The sequence below is a fragment of the Hermetia illucens genome, chromosome 1, assembly GCF_905115235.1.
Source record: "Hermetia illucens chromosome 1, iHerIll2.2.curated.20191125, whole genome shotgun sequence".
Taxonomy (NCBI): Eukaryota; Metazoa; Arthropoda; class Insecta; order Diptera; family Stratiomyidae; genus Hermetia; species Hermetia illucens.
This window is the reverse complement of record NC_051849.1, coordinates 162235106-162254935: the sequence shown is the minus strand read 5'-3', so window position 1 is coordinate 162254935 and position 19830 is coordinate 162235106. Positions and strand designations below refer to the sequence as shown.

The following is a 19830-nucleotide window of genomic DNA, read 5'->3' as shown; positions in this document are numbered from 1 at the left end:
ACACAGTTTTTATAAGCTGAAATAGGCTCTATTGGCTGCCAACAACCGTGCGCAGAAAACAACAAATTTTAAATTTGAACATTATATTAGTCATTTTTGGCTTCCCTTCGGACGCTACCTGGTTGTGGTAATACATGAATATGGAAAGAAAGAATTGTAACTCTCCAAGTGGTAAGAAGCCACAGACTTCGAATCCACCCGCGACTTTGAGAAATCAGGTCATGGTCGAAGCACAGATTTTCGAGGCCTCATCAGATGCATGCTACCCCACAAAGAAATCTGTGGAAGACAAGCTCGCCACTTTAGTAGTTAAGCTGCGCCCGGTGTCTACGACGTGGTCAAGTGGAAAGGATCCTCTTCCTATCTATTGGCACTAAGGATGGCAAAATTGCAGGACTGTCCTTATATATTTCTGGTCCAAGAGTTATGGGTTCGTTTTAACAAAATCTGCGGTATTGGACCAGTAAAAGGGACTAGGATCTTTTTCGATGAGAGATCCTCGAGACGGAGGACCTGCATCCTCAAGTCGGAATTGTTAGGGGCAAACATACTGAGACAATTCTGTTCGCAGGTCAACTTACAATACCAGGTTAATGGAAGGAAGAGAAACATCATAGTTGCTTCTGCTTAGTTACCCTTGAATTCTCTGTGTCCTCCGCCGACGAAAGAACCAAGAGACTTAGGAGAGCACGCAGAATCAAGCACCCTTGAACTCTTAATAGGTTATGATTGGAATGCTGATCATATTTTTTGGGGCAGTAGTAAATCCAATCCTACAGGAGAAGCTATTTAAATTTTTCACTTGAGCTGGTCTGATGAGCGTCAACGTAGAGTGTACCCCTATATTCGTGGGGCCCAGAAGAAGTGAAATAATTAACCTAACAACCTGCACTTCAAAGTTGTTGGAGTTGGTTAGAAACTGGTCAGTACTAGATGAATTCTCACTCTCAGATCACCGCTACTTAGAATTCAGTCCCACTTTTTCAGGCGAACAGCCTATAATACAAAGACGGAATCTTAAGAAAATGGATTGGACAAAGTTCAGCTTCATGACGACAAAGTGGCATTCTCAAGGCGGCTAAGCGCGCTTTTGACGATAGAAGATCAAATGGAAACTATGAATCGCACACTTTTATCAACCAGACGACTTCTAAATCGTGCTTGCAAAAACAATAATAATGAAAACTAGTTGAATCTCCGGAACTCACTGCGTGAATATAAGAAGCCCATAGAACGTTCGAAACGAGACTGTTTTAGAGGATACTGTGAGGAACTGAAAGGTAAAAGGGAGACTTCCGGGCTGTATAGAGCTCTTAATAAGGATGAGTCAATCAAGTTGAACTCTCTTAGAAAACTAGATGGTATTTCCATGAACTCTAGAGTTGTGTCAATACAGAGTCTCTCAGAAATACATCACCCGAGAGAACAGTTCTCAGAAGTGAGAGGAAGAGATTTGGCGGTTTTCGCAAACCTTCCAACAAGAAGATGTTGCAAGGGAATTTCGGACACTGCAAAAGCGGCTGTTACAAATAAAAAGGCGAGAGCTGATATACTATCCTTTGAACACTTGAAAGCACCTGTCATGGATGACATCCATCCAGCAATGCTAAAGGAGGGTGTAGAGCTCTTAGAGCGACTTCTAAGAAATATTTTTCGAGAATATCTTGCTTCGGGCTACGTCCCCTCCTCTTGGCAGAAGATTAAGGTATTATTCATACTTAAGCCAGGGAAAGATGATTCAAATCCACAGAGCTTCAGAAAAATCACTGAATTTTCTGAAAAGATTGGTTGAGCGTCATATTCGCGTGAAGGTGCAATGGTCGGTGCTTCCATAGCACCATCAAATGAAAAGGAACTTGCCTACCAATGTGGGAAGCTTTTTGAGTCAGCTCTTCACACCTTAGGTTCAAAGGTAGAAGATGAAAGGCGAGTACCCCTTCAAGGACGTGTGCTATCGCCATTTCTGTAGAGTATGTTGATTAACCCACTACTATCATCATCAACGGCGCAACAACCGGTATCCGATCTAGGCCCGTCTTAATAAGAACCTCCAGACATCCCGGTTTTGCGACTAGATCCACGATATCCCTAAAAGCCGTCTGGCGTCTTAACCTACGCCATCGTTCCATCTCAGTCAGGGTCCGCCTCGACTTCTTTTTTTACCATAGATGTTATAAACTTTCTGGGCTGGATCATCCTCATCCTGTTGAGCTGAATTTTATCCACAACCTGACGGTCGTGGTATCGCTCATAGATTTCGTCGTTATGTAAGCCACGAAACTATTAACACTACTATGCGAACTGCAAAATCTGCCCATACACGCTGAAGTTTATGCGAATGACACAGCTGTGCTAGCTGTTGGTCGAAATCTCGGAACGGTGTGTAGAAATACCCAACGCGCCGTTGCTTTGTTTGAGAGTTGATGCCTCAAGAATGCACTTTCAATAAATCCCAATAAAACAAAACAAATTTACAAAAAGGATGAAACTGAATAGTCTTTGCCGATGAGGGATACAACCTTTCAAATCTCCAAGAAAGTGAAATATCTGGGAGTTATTTTAAACAAGAAACTTCTTTGGAAAAAGATATATAGAGATAAAGATGAAACGGACTCTCACAGCTCATGGCTTGTGTAGGCGGATTTTTGCCTCTACATGGGGACTTAGGTCCCAGGCAGTAATGTGAATATATGCTGTTATCATTAGGCGACTGTTCGCTCATGCATCCATAGTGTGATGGGGTAAGGTGAAACGAAAAAGTTTTCTCTGTAAAATAGCCACACTTCAAAGAACTTTGTATCTGGGTATAATCGATGCTATGGGCACGACATCCGGCGTAACTTTGACTACATTACTCAATTTGCATCCTTGGATTTGTTTATTCAGTGCACTGCAATGAGAGCAGATCGTAGACTAATTCGATTAGGTCTATGGAGAAACAATGGAAGTGGGGGAACAGATCATTGGAAGAGTTGTTGGGAGAACTGAATCCGGTTTTCACAATGGCTTCTGATTCTCAGATCCTCATACATCTGTTTGGTAGAAGATACGAAGTTATCTTGAAACGAAGAGAAAACCGGGACAAACCAGAAGAATGCGCGTCAGGATATACTGACGTTCTCTACACCGATGGCTTGAAAACAGAACAAGGTTCCGGAGCAAGGATTTATCTCTTGAATAAAAACGAGAAGTGGAGTTTTTCCTTAGAAGAATACAGAATAGTCTTTCAGTCTGAAGAAGAATTTATAAATACGCTATTTACATAGCACTACAAGATAATGTAAGGACGTAAAGCTGATAGGCTGTACCTGGTAATCGCTGGGTTCTACGCTCATAAAATCTAAAGGAACACAAATTTCGGTTTAGCGTATTCTGTGGTAGCGAAGCTAACGATCTAGCCAATAAAGAAAATCGATTCTGAAAACCTCCTACTACTTTTACTATTCAAACCTAGAATAGTGATATTCTGAAAATCTGGCAGTTTATGTTTAGATTCAGAACGAACTTACATATGTTCAATAGTTTCTACATTGAAAGCGACCTAGACGAGATGATGATCTCCTCTTTTTCTTATAATATGAGTGGTGAAGTTAAAAACCAATGGCTGGACAATTTTGACGCCTGTATCTGTATACATTTTGAAAACAATGCAATGAAGTTTTTTTTTCAACTTCGACAACGTTCCTTGAGTGATGAAGCTAAATATCTCCCTGACTTTGAAAACCGAGCTTGGAGCTGATTGCAGTGAAGGGAAAGATTTAACAATTCACTTTAAACTCAGTTTAGATAAGCTTTTTACTATTTATTATAAATTTCAATTGGAAGTTTGGGTTTTTCCAAGAATTCGCCGTCGATCCCAGTAAACAAAACTTTTTCAGCTTTAAGCTGCATCTTATCAGGACCCTCAAATCTTTGTTTCCTAATAGCTAGTCATGGCCCATCGAGTTACTTTTCCATTTTCACATCATAATCTTCAAAAAGATGCAATGAAAGTGAAGTGGAATTCTGAAATAAATGTATAATGCACAAAATCAGCACAGTCACTTACAGATCATGTTTACAACTTTTAACAAATTCACTCTAGAAAGTTTTATGGTCATCATTTCTGTTAGACTCGTTGAGAATCATGTTACTTAGCAAACGACCCATCATCTCAACGAGGTATTTAATTGAATACCTGGGAGGAACCAAGAAAGTCTTCATAAAGATCTGTATCAACCACACTTCTAAAAGTAAAACTAAATAATTGTGGAACAACGCTGCAGCCATAGAAGATACCTTCGTTATTTCGTATCATTCAAGGAAATATTTTGCTTAATTACGAGCTGTTTGCATGATCTTTGAATTATTCGACGAGCAATCTATCAATGGATGACTGTGGGTGGTACCCCAGTAATGCGTCAATTAATGTTGGTATTTCTTTTGTAACAACAAATGACCGTCTATCATCCGGATTTGAATTGTTTCCTTTATTGGTTCGTAACGAAACCAGTTTTTTCAATCATTTTTTTTCAATATTGCTGTGATTGAACTTGATTCTGTCTAATTATTACTCGTACATTGCACTTCTCTGTACATAAATTCCATTATATGAATTAGGAAAGTAATTTGATTTAACTTGGGTTTCCGCAATGGAGGCAGGGAATATTGATGCACATGTAGCCCTTACTTATGTATTATGAATGTTGCCACAGTCATGACGGTGCGATGACCGAGTTGGTAGAGTGGCAGTTTTTCAATCTCATTTCGATAGGCTCCCGGTTCTTTACAGTTGTTTGTATTTTTTAATTTTCTTTATAGGCTCTCTCTTTTTACTTTTGTAATGATAATTAGATTTATATTTAGGATAACTTCGAGTGCCGCAGCCGGCGTAATAAAACTTAGGCAAGCGAACCTCTAAATCTGCGTTAGCAGCTTCCTTCCAGCGTTAGCACCGTGAACACAACTAGTCCAATCTTTCTAGTGTTTATCATGAGTCTATTGCGGAGGTGTCAACTGTGGATTTCATGCAGAGTTGCATTCAAGCGATCACATGCTATGCCCGCAAAATTGTCAGAAAAAATTCCGGCTAGATCATCCGCAAATGCTTGACCTTTTTGTCATCCACGAGTCATAGCAATTTATCCTACTAAATCCCGTGCCAATCAGTATAACCCGTCCTGAGGAAAGTGCGAGTGATAGACAGACAGACAACGCGCACGATGAAATAAAACGTGAAGTACGTACAATACGATCAATGTGTTTTGAGGCACGAAATAAGCCACACTGATCCAAGGAAACGACAACCGGTGTAATCAGCAAACTTACCCAGTGAAAGTTTACTGAACCATTTGGAGAAACGCATTAATAAGTCTACTAGGGCTAAAGTAGAGAGGGGTTGCAAAAAAGAACGCGCTGATTATATCAACAACAAGCGAGCTGACATATGCGGAAATCTTGCGAAATGTTAAGACATACATTTCACTTCTGGACTTGGGTGAACACGTGAACCGGATAAGACGCACGCAGAAAGATTTACTCTTTGAGCTTTGGCCTGGGGAATCTCAGGATTTCAATAAAAAGATCGAAACATCACTGAACAAGCCAGGACTGCAAGGACCTAAGTGAGATCACCACAAAACCCAAGATCTGCGCAACCTCAAGACTCAACTTGGGCTAGATTCGATCCTTAAGTTCAATGTGTTAAGACTACACACGCGTAATGATGGTACTTGGATGGCCATAAAAGTCTTGGCACTTGAAGCCCGGAAAAAAAGCTATTACTGTTGGCACAATTCGCGTCAGCTGGGCCAACTGTCGATTTTGAGAACAGATATCACCAAAGGCTGATTTCAAATGCTTGGAGTTTGTACAAATTTCCAGAAACTGATCAAGCAAATACAATAAATTTAAGTTATATCGAAGATGTGGAGAAGAAGGGTTTATTACCAAAGAGTGCAATGGGAATCTTAAATGCCTGCTATGCAGAGAAATACAGGAGAGTAACATCGACCATATCACACACAGTTACAGATGTCCGGCGATCAAGAAAATGAAGTTCCTATAGTTGGATTCAAACCATTATCAGCCAATTTAGGACCTGCTCTCCCACAACGCGCTTGAAAATAAAATTGACGTTGCCATCATATGCGAATATTACAGAGGCCTCCACAGTGGTGTTTTAGTATCAGGCAGAAACGGTAAAGTGACAATCTTGAGCTGTGGAATCGAAAACACGAGCCACAGCCCATAAGACGAATCCACACAAGCTCAGGTATGGGGCATTCGCATATTCAGTTCCTGCGCCACGCCTCATGCTAGATGAATTCATATTGCTGGTGTAAATATTAGTTTCCGGAGCGAGCCACCAATACTCAGTAAGAAAGGGTGGCGATTCTAACGCTTAAATCGAAGATTAGGGCAGCCGCGAAACAAATACATATTGGACGAAGTATTTTCACATCTAAATGGCGTTCTGGCACATGCTGACGTCGTCAATACTTCTCGGAGACAGGATATGGGAACGGTGGTAAACCTTAGGTTTGTTAGCGACAATGGCAGATGATCGAGGAATATATGCGCGGCAACCATCAGGCAATCATCTTCCAAATGGAGGGGCAAAACATATCAAGAAAATTATAGTAGCAGTTTAGACATCCAAGAAACTTAATAACCAAATGTTCGAAGAAATATTTTTACAGAAGACGATGCCGATGGGACATGCAGAAGGAAAGGTGACGCAGGTTCTTGAATGGATACAGGAAGAACGTGACCCTTCCATGCCATGCCGCACTGTACTCAACAAATGAATGCCAAATTCTGCTGGAATTCCGGAATTCAAGATCTTTGTAAAGTTTGTCATAAAGCCAGGAGACACAGCCAATCTAGCAGAAACTGACCTGATTCTGAAGAGTTGCACAATTAAAATATTATACAAAGGCAAGGAAAAAACTGCTAGCAGCGATCTCTAGAAGTAGAGCTGAACATTTCAAGAGGCGTTCCACAATCTGCTCAAGAAGGAGAAGCTTCAGAAGAAAGTAGTAGATAACAACACGAACCATAGTTCGTAACTGATCTTGACTTGCGACGTAATGGGTAGGGCAGGTATAAGTGAACACTCCAAGGAGCCCAGTTAGCGCTATGGTGTGCCGTTTTGACCCCACAAATTGCTAAGACCATGACCACAGTGGTAAGAGCAAAATGGCAGAATCCAGTCAGCTCAGATCTTCAGAGCCAGCCCGTAGCATTTCGAAGGAAAGCATCTCTCCCACCCTGCAACTACAGAACTCCTGAAGAGAATGGTTTATCATATGTCAAAGAATGGTTTATCAAATGTCCGTAGCCTGGTTCTAGCTAGGCCTTGGCAACCGCAGAGGAAGTACTTCAAGGTTTTTCTCCCTTCTCCGCAGCGTGAACAATGCGAAATGTGAGGTAATCCGAGCCTGACGGCATGGTTCATTATAGACCAGTGCTCCGTGCAGATCACCGTGATCTAGTATGCATTTACATGCCAGCCTGTCAGCCTGCTTATTTCCCTCTATGCTTCTATGACCGGGAACCCTCAGGTGACTGAAATTGAGTATGCCGTCCAGACTATTCAGTACGGCTCTGCACTATCCCACCAGCCTGGAGGATGCTGCAGTTGGGTACAAAGTCTTAATGGCCGCTTGGCTATCGGCCAGGAAGGTTATGTTGCGCTTAGGGCTCAGATCATGAAATACACTGGCGAATCCTGGAATAACGTACGACTGGCATACACTGTGTGCATCTGAGAAAACTCCTGCACTGACTCCACAGATCATCTTTAGTTGGTGAAGAATACTGTGTCAACACGCCGCTGTGCCAGTCTTCCACTCAGCCCTGATTGGGAAGTACACAGCGAAGCCCAAAGCGGAACTTCACTTGGGTGTGACCTAGTACATCGGGAATGCCCAGAGTATTCTAGGTATCTAGGACATCACTGTGGCCCCAGATATTCGCTTTCGAGTCCTCGCATTCACATAGTGACGTAGTTATCACTGACAGCACTGCACGCTACAGCGTATTTAATGTGGAGGTCTATGAGGAAGTATAGAAGTTAATTGAGATCATCTGCCTGGCAGGTTCTTTGAATCCTATGAAGTTTCGTTCTATTGTACTTTTTACGCGGCGCCTGCCACCACGGAATAGAACCATACGTTAGGATTGGACCTGGAGGAACGAATCTTGGTTTATTTAGCCGCGGGAGGCGGAATTCGGTTACCCTTGATATGGCGGCGAGTACCATCAGCTCCGTTTTGGTTTGACTTATCCGCATCTTGCGCCCCATAGCTTCATCCTCTTATAATGAAAGGAAACATCCCTGACACCAATATTACCTTCACTCCGCTTCTGTCCAATATATAGAATTCCAATATATAGAATTTCGTCCATCACTATCAACCAGAGCACCGGATAGATGGTGCCACCCTGGGGTATACCTCTACTCACAGCTCACGTCAAATGGCTACCTCCCGGCTCAGACTGGATTATCCTGGTTTTTAGCATGGATATTATTCAATGCGTAGGATACTCCTTCAATCTAATACTGGTTCACTCTATCTTGATGGCGTAGGCATGTTCCCTCTTCTCCTTCCCAAGAAGGCAGCTAGAATGTACTGTTTTTGCGGCAGTGATCATTGAACCATGCCAATTACCTTATGAAGAGCGGTTTCTGTGGAGTTGCCTTTGAGGTAAGCGTGCTGGCACTTAAAGGAAGTCGCTCTCTCCATAATCGTCTAAGCGTCCAGGATGTGCTCTAGGCTTTTTAACACGAAAGAGGTGAGGGTGATTAGTCGAAAGTTCTTCGCGGACCCATGGCCCCACCTGTCTGCTTTGAGAATGAAAACCACGCGTGGACATTTCCAAGACTGTGGTACATATCCCAAAGAGATTGAACTGCGGTAACTCCGACAAACCACGGCACAACCTTGCCTTGCTGTTTCTGTAGCATGACAGGCATTATGTTATTTGTACCCGGAGTTTAATATGCGAAGAAGTTGTTTATAGCCCAACTGATCTTATTCTCGGTAATTACCGATTCGATAGTCTCCCACAACTCGAGCCGCAAACAAGACTCTGACTCGCGGTCCTCCTTGCTGGCGTGAGTGAACCAGCAGCTTCAGGGTTTCACCAGAAGATTCTGTTCAGAAGCGTTTCGACTTTTTAAAAATTGATGGGCTCTATGATCTTTGGACACAATCTTTCTAAGTTAATTTATTGAGTTGTTTTATACTTTCGAACTTTAATTATAATAATTATACTTTTCCGAATCAGGTATTCATATGGTTATATCTTCTCTGTTTACACTTAATGAATACTTAGATGATTTGCTAACGCTGTTAGTTATCTGTCTAAAACTTTCATTTTTTATTATAGAAAGCCCGAATTTTATCTGTTTCCGTATTTGTGTCTAAACCGTCAAAATACTCACCTGTTTGCTGAAGAAATTTCGGTCGAAATGGAGAATAGAGCAAATAGAATGCTCTAATAAGTCCCGCACAAAGATGGCTAGCAGCCAAAATATGAGTCAAGTTCTGCAGAGGACAAGCGAATGCTAACATTGCACATAGACTTCCTGAAATGGGCAAACAAAGAAAAGCGTTTCAAAATTCCAACTTCAAACAGGAAAATTTTAAATCATTTGAGACATATCCTTCCTTTCTCCATTTACCTGCAATGAAAATAGCCAACATAGGACTACCGCTATCAGGACTCTCATAACTAATTTGCCGTGAAAGGATTTTCCATTCAGCTGTCGCGAGACGAACTATTATATTGCACAGTTCAGGGAATAGCTCCAAAAATGCACCCGAACATGAAAGCACTAGAAGGCACGCTGTGGCTGGCACTAATTTGTTAAGATTGTTTGCTTCGAGGAGTTGAAAAACTGGAACGGCTACGTATTCTAGGTCAGGCCTGAAAAAAGTTGGAGAAATGTTAGACATGTATGCTCAATGGGAAGCTCCACATGTCCTAGAGACGCGTACTTATAATGGACAATCATTGACAGGCATCCTGCTGACAGTGCATGTGAGATCCCCACGGCGGCGACGAGAAAGAATCCTATCAACTGCTTCCAGTCTTGAAAGTTTGGCATTTCGCTTGGGTATGAGAACACACTCAGTGAGGATGCCGTCAGCAACTGGGGTGGAAAAATTGAATGATTCCACATGTGTATGTATATATCTTAGAAATATTATTTATTGTTAGTTAGCCCTGCTTTGAAGTTCTAATTAAAGTCGGACCAGGATTCCAATCAAGCTTAGTAGTCCTCCCATGATAACATTTAACATCAAGAACTGTTAGGAAAATTGGTTCACCGCAGAAGGCAACTATAATACTTCCAAGCAGCATTTTCCGTACACTTCAAAGCATGCTCCTTTCGACACTCACACTCCAAAACCCACTAGGAACGAGAAAATCCTTGCTCCATTCGTCAGCGGTGCCCCGAAGCAACGACATCGTTGTGAGGATTCCACTTATGCCAAACATTCCGAGTGTCATGAGGAAACTGAAGACTTTTGTGTTCTGTGAAAGGAAGGTTTAACGGAAAGAATTATACATTAAGCTGTTTGCTATTCTGCAGAAAAAGGAGAATAACAGGAAGAATGAAATTTTAAGCTGTGAAGCCCATTTTGAATGGATACTTACCTCAAGCCCTAGCATAAACATGCCAGTTACTAGGAAAACTACGGCTACTCCCAGGACATCGGGCCACGGTTCATTTGTTGGGGAATTCCTACCTTGTAAAAGAAAGTGAGGAACGTTATGCAGGATTTTAAACAGGTTTCCGAGAGAAAGCAAACGCTGTTAAATTTTCTGATGTATATTTTGCTATTAGGGGAGACAACACAAACAATGGAAAGGGGATAATGACGTGTTTCAACACTTTTGAAAAGCTTAGAAAGGGATGAAGCGTCTTAGGATAGCTCTTTTCGGGCCTGCATATTATATGATAGAAGGTGTTTTTAGATCAAGTGGCGTTACTTAAAAGTGTTTCAGGAATCTGTTCACCAAATTGGCATGACCTTTCTTAAGAACATTTGTGCTCCTTCTTTTTAAATGCTTTAAACTTTAGATCCTTTCGAATAAGAATTTACGTTTGATATTTCATTACTTTATTGCACACAAGGTTGTGGTTAGAAACTTTTACGGGCCATAATCTTTTAAAGATGAGAAAAGTTATACCACTGTATCGTATTAGGTATATTGAGTCTAAAGAACGGTAAAACAATGTACAATATTTCAATTATTTTCAGTGTCTAAAACTGTATCCTCGTAATATAGTGCATTTGAGAATTTCGACGAGACTATGTTTATCGGCTTTATATTTTTTTTTCATTTTTCCAATGTATTTAAATATTCGCCTTTGTAATAACTGTAGGGGGAATTTGAGGGATTTACACTAGATATATACATCTATATTTATTGTGCCCATTTATCTTTGGTGGGGTATAGCGCGTCAACCGACCCACCGTCGGGCATCTTGCCGAGCGTACTCTGATGATACGACGAAAACAAGTGTTGACGAAGGCTCCAGCTTTTTATTTTATGATGTTCTGGAGTATATAAAGAGCAAAGTTGGTTTACTTTCTCCTCTGTCCTGCGTTAAACTGACAAATGACAGCAACACCGACCGGGTGATTGCATCTTTCAAAGTGACTTATTCACACGAAGTTGACGTCCTCGACAACCCTTCTTTCTGGCCTGAAGATGTATTCATCAAGCACTACAAGCTCTCCAATTCGCGGGTAAATTTCAGGGCAACCCGCCTGCCTCGTCGAGCTATATAATTGGATTCATGTTTCCTGTCCGTCTGTTTTGTCAGAACGTTAGAGGTTTAAGATCCAAGCTGGGTGCTTTCTATTTATCCGCGCTGCCTCAGTAACACCTTGCCATCTGTATTTCCGAAACCTGACTGGACGTTGCCATATTAAACTCCGGGATGCCTCTCGTAAGTCCACCGGCGGTGGGGTCCTAATTGCAATAAAACACTCCCCGCCGAACTCGTCTTCTCCTCCTCTGGCTTTTCTTTTGATTGTGTTACTCTTCGTGTCTCCCCGCCCAACTTCCTCCCGTTCATTCTATCTTGTGTATATGTCTCCTGTGCTTGCCCTTCTCACCTGTATGAAGAATTGTTTGACAGTTTGTCTGAACACCTTACTGTAAGATTCCCTTCCCTCCCTTTCTTCCTAGCCTTCTAATTCCTTCTCCCATTCTTCCCTTCTACTTTCTTTCTTTATGAACACTTGCTCTGCCCTGATTTTCAATACCACCAAAAACTCCTTGGGCCGCACTCTCGATCTCTTCCTTTCCAATCTGCCTGAGCACCACCTCTCTTTATTTCCTTGCACATCCCCGTATGTCAAAAGTGACGCTCAATACCTCGCGGTTGAATTTGAAGCGGAGCTCCTTCATTCAAAACCCAAAACCAAGTGTAAATTCACTAAGTTCAACTTCTGCAAAGCCAATTTTGACGGTCTAAACTCAACTTTAGCGTCTTTCAACTTGGTACATATATTAAGCAACTCATCGTGTGATCAAGCTCTAAACACCTTCTGCAATATCCTGCCCAATCTCCTCTGTTATGTCCATTCTTCCCGCACTGCCTACGTTCGTACCCAACTTGGTTCACAACGAAAATTCTTATTAATATTCGTCTGAAACATACACTCGGGAAGAAGTTTCGGGCTTCTAATAATGACGCCGACTTCTACTAGGAAGTCAACGGTCAGAAATGCGCGTAAAAGGTACTTATTGAGTGTCGAAGCCGCCCTTGCTCGCGGCAACTTAAAACCCTTTTGGTCTCACGCTCGCAATTCTTGTAATTCCACTCAATCTCTCCTTTCTTCTATCAGTTTCGCCGACTCCACTGCCAATTCCCCACAACAATCCTGCGACCCTATCTACTACTCTACTTCTCATCAGTGTTTTCTCTCTCGAGCCCTCCACACTCTACACCTCTCATAACTGCAGACTGCTCTGAATTTCTGGCCATTCCTCTCCTTACGCCTTCCTTGGTTGAGTTCCTCATTGGTAATCTTGACCACCACCTACCAATTTTATTGTTAAATGAACTCACGACAGGAGGTGCCTGTTATTTATATCGATTTCTCCAAAGCCTTTGACACCGTTGACCATAACATTCTCCTCTCTAAGCTTTCATTACTAGACTTCCCTCCCTTAGTTATCTCCTGGCTTTCCTCGTAATTCTCATACCGTTCCTGCAAAGTTTCTTTTAATTATTACTCATCTCGTTCCATCTTTCATTCCTCTGGTGTTCCCCAAGGTTCTATACTTGGCCCGCTACTCTTCCTGTTTTTTATCGATCACCTCTCCTCCATCCTCACCTGCTCGTATTTGCTTTATGCAAACGACCTTAAATTGTTTGCCTCTCTTTCGTCTCCGTTGGACTGTGCTCTCTTACAGTCCAACCTTGATAATTGAGTCCATTGGTGTTCGGTCAACAAGCTAACACTGAATGTCAACAAATATCAATGGATGTGCTATTCGCTTAAACCCTCCCCAACATCATTTTCTTATTCTCTCAGTGGACAACCCCTTTCACTACTGACCTCCTTCAAACTCCTGGGTGTAATATTCGACGACAAACTTCGTTTCAATGCCCACTTCGTTGACTTCATCAAGAGAGCTTGCAAAATGTCTGGTTTTATCCTACGTTTCTCCTCCGACTTGACCTCAATCCAGCCCTCCTTAACACTCTTCAATTCCCTTGTCAGAAACATCCTTGAATATTGTGTGTCTGTGTTGTCTGGTTCCCTTTCCGTGAGTGCCGCGCTCTTGAAGTTGTACAACGCAAATTCACCCGGACCCTCTTTTACAAAAAGAACCTTCCACGGATTGATTATCCGTCACGACTCCACATCCTCAATTTGCCCTCCCTACAGCAAGCCATATCTTCCTTGATATGTGTACTCTTTTCAAACTCTGCAATTGTCTGATGGACTGCTCCGTCAATTCGTATATTACTTTCCGTATCGCCTCGTCTCATGGCACACGTAGTGCGGACATTTTTTACGTACCCTGCGGAGCTCGAGATTTACATCCACTCTCGGATCCCGAGGCTATGCCGATCCTACAACGTCCTATAGCTTGGGTCCTTTGACTCTATTTCCTTCTCTAGTTTTACGCGTAAAATAAGCCATTCACTTGCTCCTCCCTCTGAGGACAATATATAATAAGGAATTTGCTTTCTGTGTCCTCATTAAATAAATAAATAAATAATTACTCACACTCAACATAGAATGAATACTAACGCAGAACAGTCTCAACTTCACGTTGGGGTTGAGATATATTCAGATTCTTCAAGTTCAATGTCCCCGTCAGTTGAAAACACGCTTCCTAGATATACCTTGATCGACGCTGTCGATGCTTTGTCTTTTAGTGCAGATAGGAAGAATGGGATAACCAGTTAGACTGAGAACCTTGGTTTTGCTGGTATGTATCCTCAATCCAACTCTACTTGCGCCAAATCCAGAGTCATTTGGTCAAGGTTCATGACCCGGTGAGAAAGAATGCAAATGTTACCAGTGTAGCGACGTGCGTAGAACCCGCCAGGAACATTCCCCGTTCACGCTGACGAAAACTTCCTCGACTTCAATGAAGAGCAAGCTTTCGAGATGTTCTTTAAGGATTATGTTGGCTCTTATTTTTGCAACGGCAAAGAGCACGCGTAGCACTGTTCACTTGTGATGCTTCTCCACCTGGACTGGAATCTTGCAGTCAGATGTTTGTGAGAAACTGGCTCCCTGGTCAAGAGAGAAATTATAAATAAACCAACACCAGATTCGCGTCTGCAATCACTTGGCTTTCCAAATTGGAAAAATGTATTCTCGCAAGAGGGAGGGGGTAATCTTCAGGGTCACACCATCTTACTTCAATTCGGCCTAGAATTTCCGCATTATATCGTTCGAATTCCCACTCGAGTTGGGGAAAGTTGCATTCGCTACCACCATTGAAGAGCATATTTAAGAAACCAGTCATAGTCCGTTTTCGGTAGCCAAAGGTCTTCGGCGTAAGGTAGCAATAAAGTTTCAGCTCGCTAGCCTACAAATTTCTATCCCTTTTAGTCGTCTTTTAAGACAGGCGTATTTTTTGCTTTTTTTCCAAATTCAAAGCCATTTGGTATGGGTGACAGAATTTAAACCTGCTAAGCTCTGCCTCGCAGTAAGTTTCTTTATTTTATATTCTGTGGTTAAAAAAGTAAAACGACGTACTGGTGTTTCTGGATAATGCGAAACATAATAATTATGACTGATATATTAATAATTCGTAGTCATTGCCCTTACGAAAATTGTTGGCTCCGCCACAGCACTCCACCTCCTAGTTGAAACCGAAGGGGAACCAGGCTTAAGGCTCTGTCAGCTTAGCTACCGCAAGTCAAAGCGAGCGCAATAGGCACACCCCCTCTTCCTGTCTTCCGGGAAGGGCGACTTTAGCTGGACCAGGCAAACTCGCTTGAGCGTTCCTTTGACGTCAAGGCTAACATGGTGTGGACCTCTAAAGGTGACTGCAGCGACCTCTGGAAAGCGTTCGCCAAATTGCAGCACGTGAGTGCACTTTTATCTTCCGCACTGCGCAGACGCAACAATCTCATGATGTTAGGCTTCAAATCAATATCGAGTACAGGATCGGTGGGAGGTCTCAGGTTCTCCTCGTATATCCGCGGGACTTACAGCAAATTCTTCGCGATTGACTGTCTGGAGCCCAAGTAGGACGAGTGGCATGGCTTGTAACTAAGAAGTTTCGCTATTAGAACAGCTTTCAGCATCTTGTGCAATCTTTCAAGCATCCCATTGGAATGTGGGTGGTACGCAGTTTTCCGGTCCTCTATTCATTCTCCGCAGAGAGCCGGGCACCAGATTATCCAGAGATGTCTTTCAGAGGTACCGTCTTAGGCCACTGCATGAACTTATCGATAATTTTGAGATAAGTTTCTGAGTCTCGCGGAAGGTATTGATTTTCGGTCCAGAGAGTTCAACGTTAAGCAACAATTGATGGCGGGTGGTCTTGGGCAAAAACCGACGGCAGAAGAAGAAACATGCCCAAGAACATTTTCAAATCCTTAACTGTTTTCGAAAGCGAGAAGCTCAAAATCGCTTACCTTTTGACTGGGTCCGGTTGAATGTTGTTAGAGGTTACCAGACGGCCGAGGAATTTCTCCTGCGATTGTAAGAATTTGCTTTTCTCAATCGGCACAAGGTCTCCATTCGCCATTGGGTTTAAGGGCCATGTGAAGTGGCAAAAGCGAACAGCTGTTTGAAGGTCTGCGAATACCTGCTTAAGAAGTTATTTGAATTCTTTCCGCGTAATCTCGGGCTTCTGTGGTGGTAAAGGACGCAACTTAGAAAAAGAAGAGCAAGTAGTGTTGATGTGGCGCTGGGCGGGCTCCGAGAGACTACGCTTGGTAGTGATGTTACGGTATTTCTGAAGAAGTGTGTGCATGAATGGTGTCCGGTAACGCTGCGTCAATTTCATGGATTTTATCGACACTGGTGGGCAACATATCCAGAAACTTGAATCCGGACATACTAGGATAGAATGTGTGTTCTCCGAAAGTTTCTGCAGCCACAAAAACTGTAATTGCTCAATGTCAACTTTGTCAACATCCAACTGCTTCATCCCACATGGCAGTTTACTTGGCGCTCGGTTACCAAACGTGAACTCTGTTGGTAAGTAATCAAGCATAGCCGTTTCACATACTAACAGGTGTTTAATGAACTGCTCCTTTCAGCCTATTTGAGGAGCAGTTCTCTAACACGTCGGAGACAGTCACAATTGTCTCTTCATTCAGCCCACCGTAATAGATAAGGCCCACCGTAGATAAAGCACGTGCAATCCATGTCTTCGTCAGAATGGTGGCATCTGTATTGCTAAGATACTTATTGATGATCTTGTCTCGGCTTTGTCTGTAGACATTTTTTTTTCGCTCCAGAAACGACAGGCAACTGGAATGAGACAAGAGCTCTGTGCCGTCTCTTGCGGTGCCTTCGCTTTTATCATTTTATTCAAAAGCGTTAATTACAATTTTCTCCAAAACCAACGTTCAATCTGTAAGCAAAACCTCCTTTAGTGTTTCCTGCACCTACTTCTCAATGTCAATTTCATAGCAGTGTTTACTTTCAATTTAGAAGCTTTTTATTTGATTTTATATGAAATGGGAAGCGCTTTCAATCGTTTTATGCTGGCTGGTCCACGAAAATGGGGGCGATGTTAACGGCGTTGCTTCTGTTGTTCTCGTTGCGTTCGAAACTGACTGCGTTCGTTACGAAAATTGCTCGCTTCACCACCTGTTAATAATTTCCGTTGACAATTTTCAAATATGATGAGAACAAACCTTAGATTCTCAGGAATGGAATCCATCATCCCAGGTTCACTTGTGAGGGGATTACCCTGGAAGCACTTCGTATAGCATGGTTGAGAAGGACAGTAGGTTTCCGGAAAGTTTTTGCCGGAGTTCAAAGACTGAAAATATTATATATATATTGCTACTTCCCCGATTGTTGTGAACACTTCAAGCACTAACGGTTGTGTTCTTTGCTACAGAGGTAAGTAAATTGTAAATGGAAGGCAGTGTGAATTTAAAATAGAACCCACTAGGCCACACTGTTATTAGATAGGATATAGCACAGGTTGTAAGAATGACCGCTTTTTGCATCTGTCTATGATTGAGGATTTTCAGCGCTTTATGTAAATAGATATATGTACATACACATTGGTGTACCAGGCTAATCTCGATCTGAGTTTTAAGTATAGAACTGCATGCGACCAGGCGTGTGTCGTGAGGATCATGATCACGGGTTAGCGGAGAATCAGAACGTTTTCATTTGTGTCGGTTTTGCTGTACCTATTGTTTTCTTTTGCGAGAGAAAAGCTCCTTAAAAAAATCTGTAGTCCGGGTGAAGGAATCTACGCGCTTGTTGAATGAATCGCAGTGACGTTACACTTTATTTCAACGGCTGCTCCCTAAATACATTGCCTACTTTTTGAGGTGACCATGCGGCATTGTCACATTTTGGTTCTTTTACAAGGCTGACTGTTTCCTTGGTAGTCGTGTAAAGATAGAACTCAACACGGGCCTACTCGCCCTTAGATGTTTTGAAGGTAATGCCGTCAAGTACCAACGAGCGAAGACCTGTTATAATCGTCTTTCTGGAACTAAGCCATGTTCCCCAATAGAGCGTTAATCAGTACCGAATAATAGCTGACAATAATCGAGTTGTCTCGCCAACTAGCCAAAAAGCTTTCCTAGAAATTGCATTTGAGCTCGGTGACGAGTCATCAACAACCAGACTGACCAAATGAGTAACCCAAATATTCCATCTGTAAGATACTTAATGAACTTAGTAGTGAGGGTAGGCTTAGTAACTGGGGATGTCGACCCAATTTATAATGAGGCCTTGATGGCATTCCAAGCCGCATTCACAGAATATGCTGAGATTCTGCCAGACGCTAGGCCAAACATCCTAAAACTAAAGTTTACTTCGGCAACTCATAACATCATTGCTACCGTTGACAGAATTACGAGCCTCCCTGTTCTGGATGTTTCGACTCAACAAAATAGGTGAAAAATTGAGGAAGGAGATTGATCGCCATACATAAGCGTATTTTTGAAATACATAACCAAGAGTACATGGATGTATTGCGAACATCGTTTGAAATTACCACCTCTCCAGCGATATGATAAACTCTGAAAACTTTGGGGTGGTGAAGAAGAAACTTGCGGTATGCTTCAACCGCATCCACAGGTATCAAAAGAGCCTTCTGTGAAAAAAAGGAAACACTCTGTTGTCTCGAAAACAAAGAGGATTTGATACAAATCTCAGCAAGTCAGTGCGAGAATATAACTTCGATTTCGATCAGACAGAAGACTTTTGGAGACGTGTTTGGAATCAACTCAGCCGTTGCAATCTACATCCTTGACATTGAAACAGTCTTTGAAAAGGTAGGTAATTGCAAAATTCCTCCAGCTGAGAAGATTTACAACTTCGGGCTGAAGCTGTTAAAAAGCACTCACAGCGTATTTAATGGCAAATTATTTCAATCAGTTGATTACACAAACAATCACAAAATTTCAGGAGATGAGTTTTCGGTGATGTGGTTATATATGATAGTTTGCGCTTACGAGAAACCACTTGTCAAATTTGTTCTGAACATCGAAGTCGATGGGAAATGGCGGTTGAAAGAACGGTAGCTACGGAGATTGGTGATTTGAAAGCCTCACGACTGCATCCAACTTACTCCTCTGGCAGAACAAAATGGGGCTTTTGGACGAGAGAAATGCTGAAGAGAAAGGATGCCAATCCAAAAATAGTTGCACCGCTTTTCACGGAGGGGATCTTATTTCCACCTATATCATTCCCAGGCACAGAGTGCCTCTTGCTTTCAAAATGTCGACCAATTATTTGAATTCCTACCATTTGAAAAGTTCTTGTCCACAAATTGATCGCTAAGGAGATGTGTAGTTTCAAAGCAGGCTGTTCACCAAAAATTAATATCTCAGCAACCTACAACGATTATAAACCAGCTTTTGACACATAACATTTGTGGTTACTACAATGGTACAAAATCAACCCGAGTATCGTTCTCTTCCTGAGAAAAATTAGAGCACGACGCTATCGGTATCCTCACAAACATCAGGAGAGATACCAATTAGGCGTGAAATTTACCAAAACGACCCCCCCCCCCTAGGTAGTCCAGTAAAATATTCAAATAGCCTTCCGATCTGGTTATAATCAAACTTTTTAACGAATTCTTGACAACAGTTTAAATAACCGTGAATCAAGCCAGATTTTTCAAGATTTGCGGAAC

The 19830-nt window shown here is 42.2% G+C and overlaps 1 protein-coding gene across 1 annotated transcript in view; it reads right to left on the bottom strand.

The window, feature by feature from the left end:
- LOC119646935 (probable cationic amino acid transporter) overlaps nt 1–19830 on the bottom strand; it is an 86784-nt gene that overhangs the window by 28991 nt on the left and 37963 nt on the right. The window contains exons 4-8 of the mRNA XM_038047626.1: nt 10651–10742; nt 10393–10527; nt 9987–10141; nt 9671–9915; nt 9431–9574 (exon numbers count right to left, since the gene is read on the bottom strand). Of these exons, the coding sequence (XP_037903554.1) occupies nt 9431–9574; nt 9671–9915; nt 9987–10141; nt 10393–10527; nt 10651–10742 (771 nt within the window). The remainder of the gene's footprint in view (nt 1–9430; nt 9575–9670; nt 9916–9986; nt 10142–10392; nt 10528–10650; nt 10743–19830) is intronic.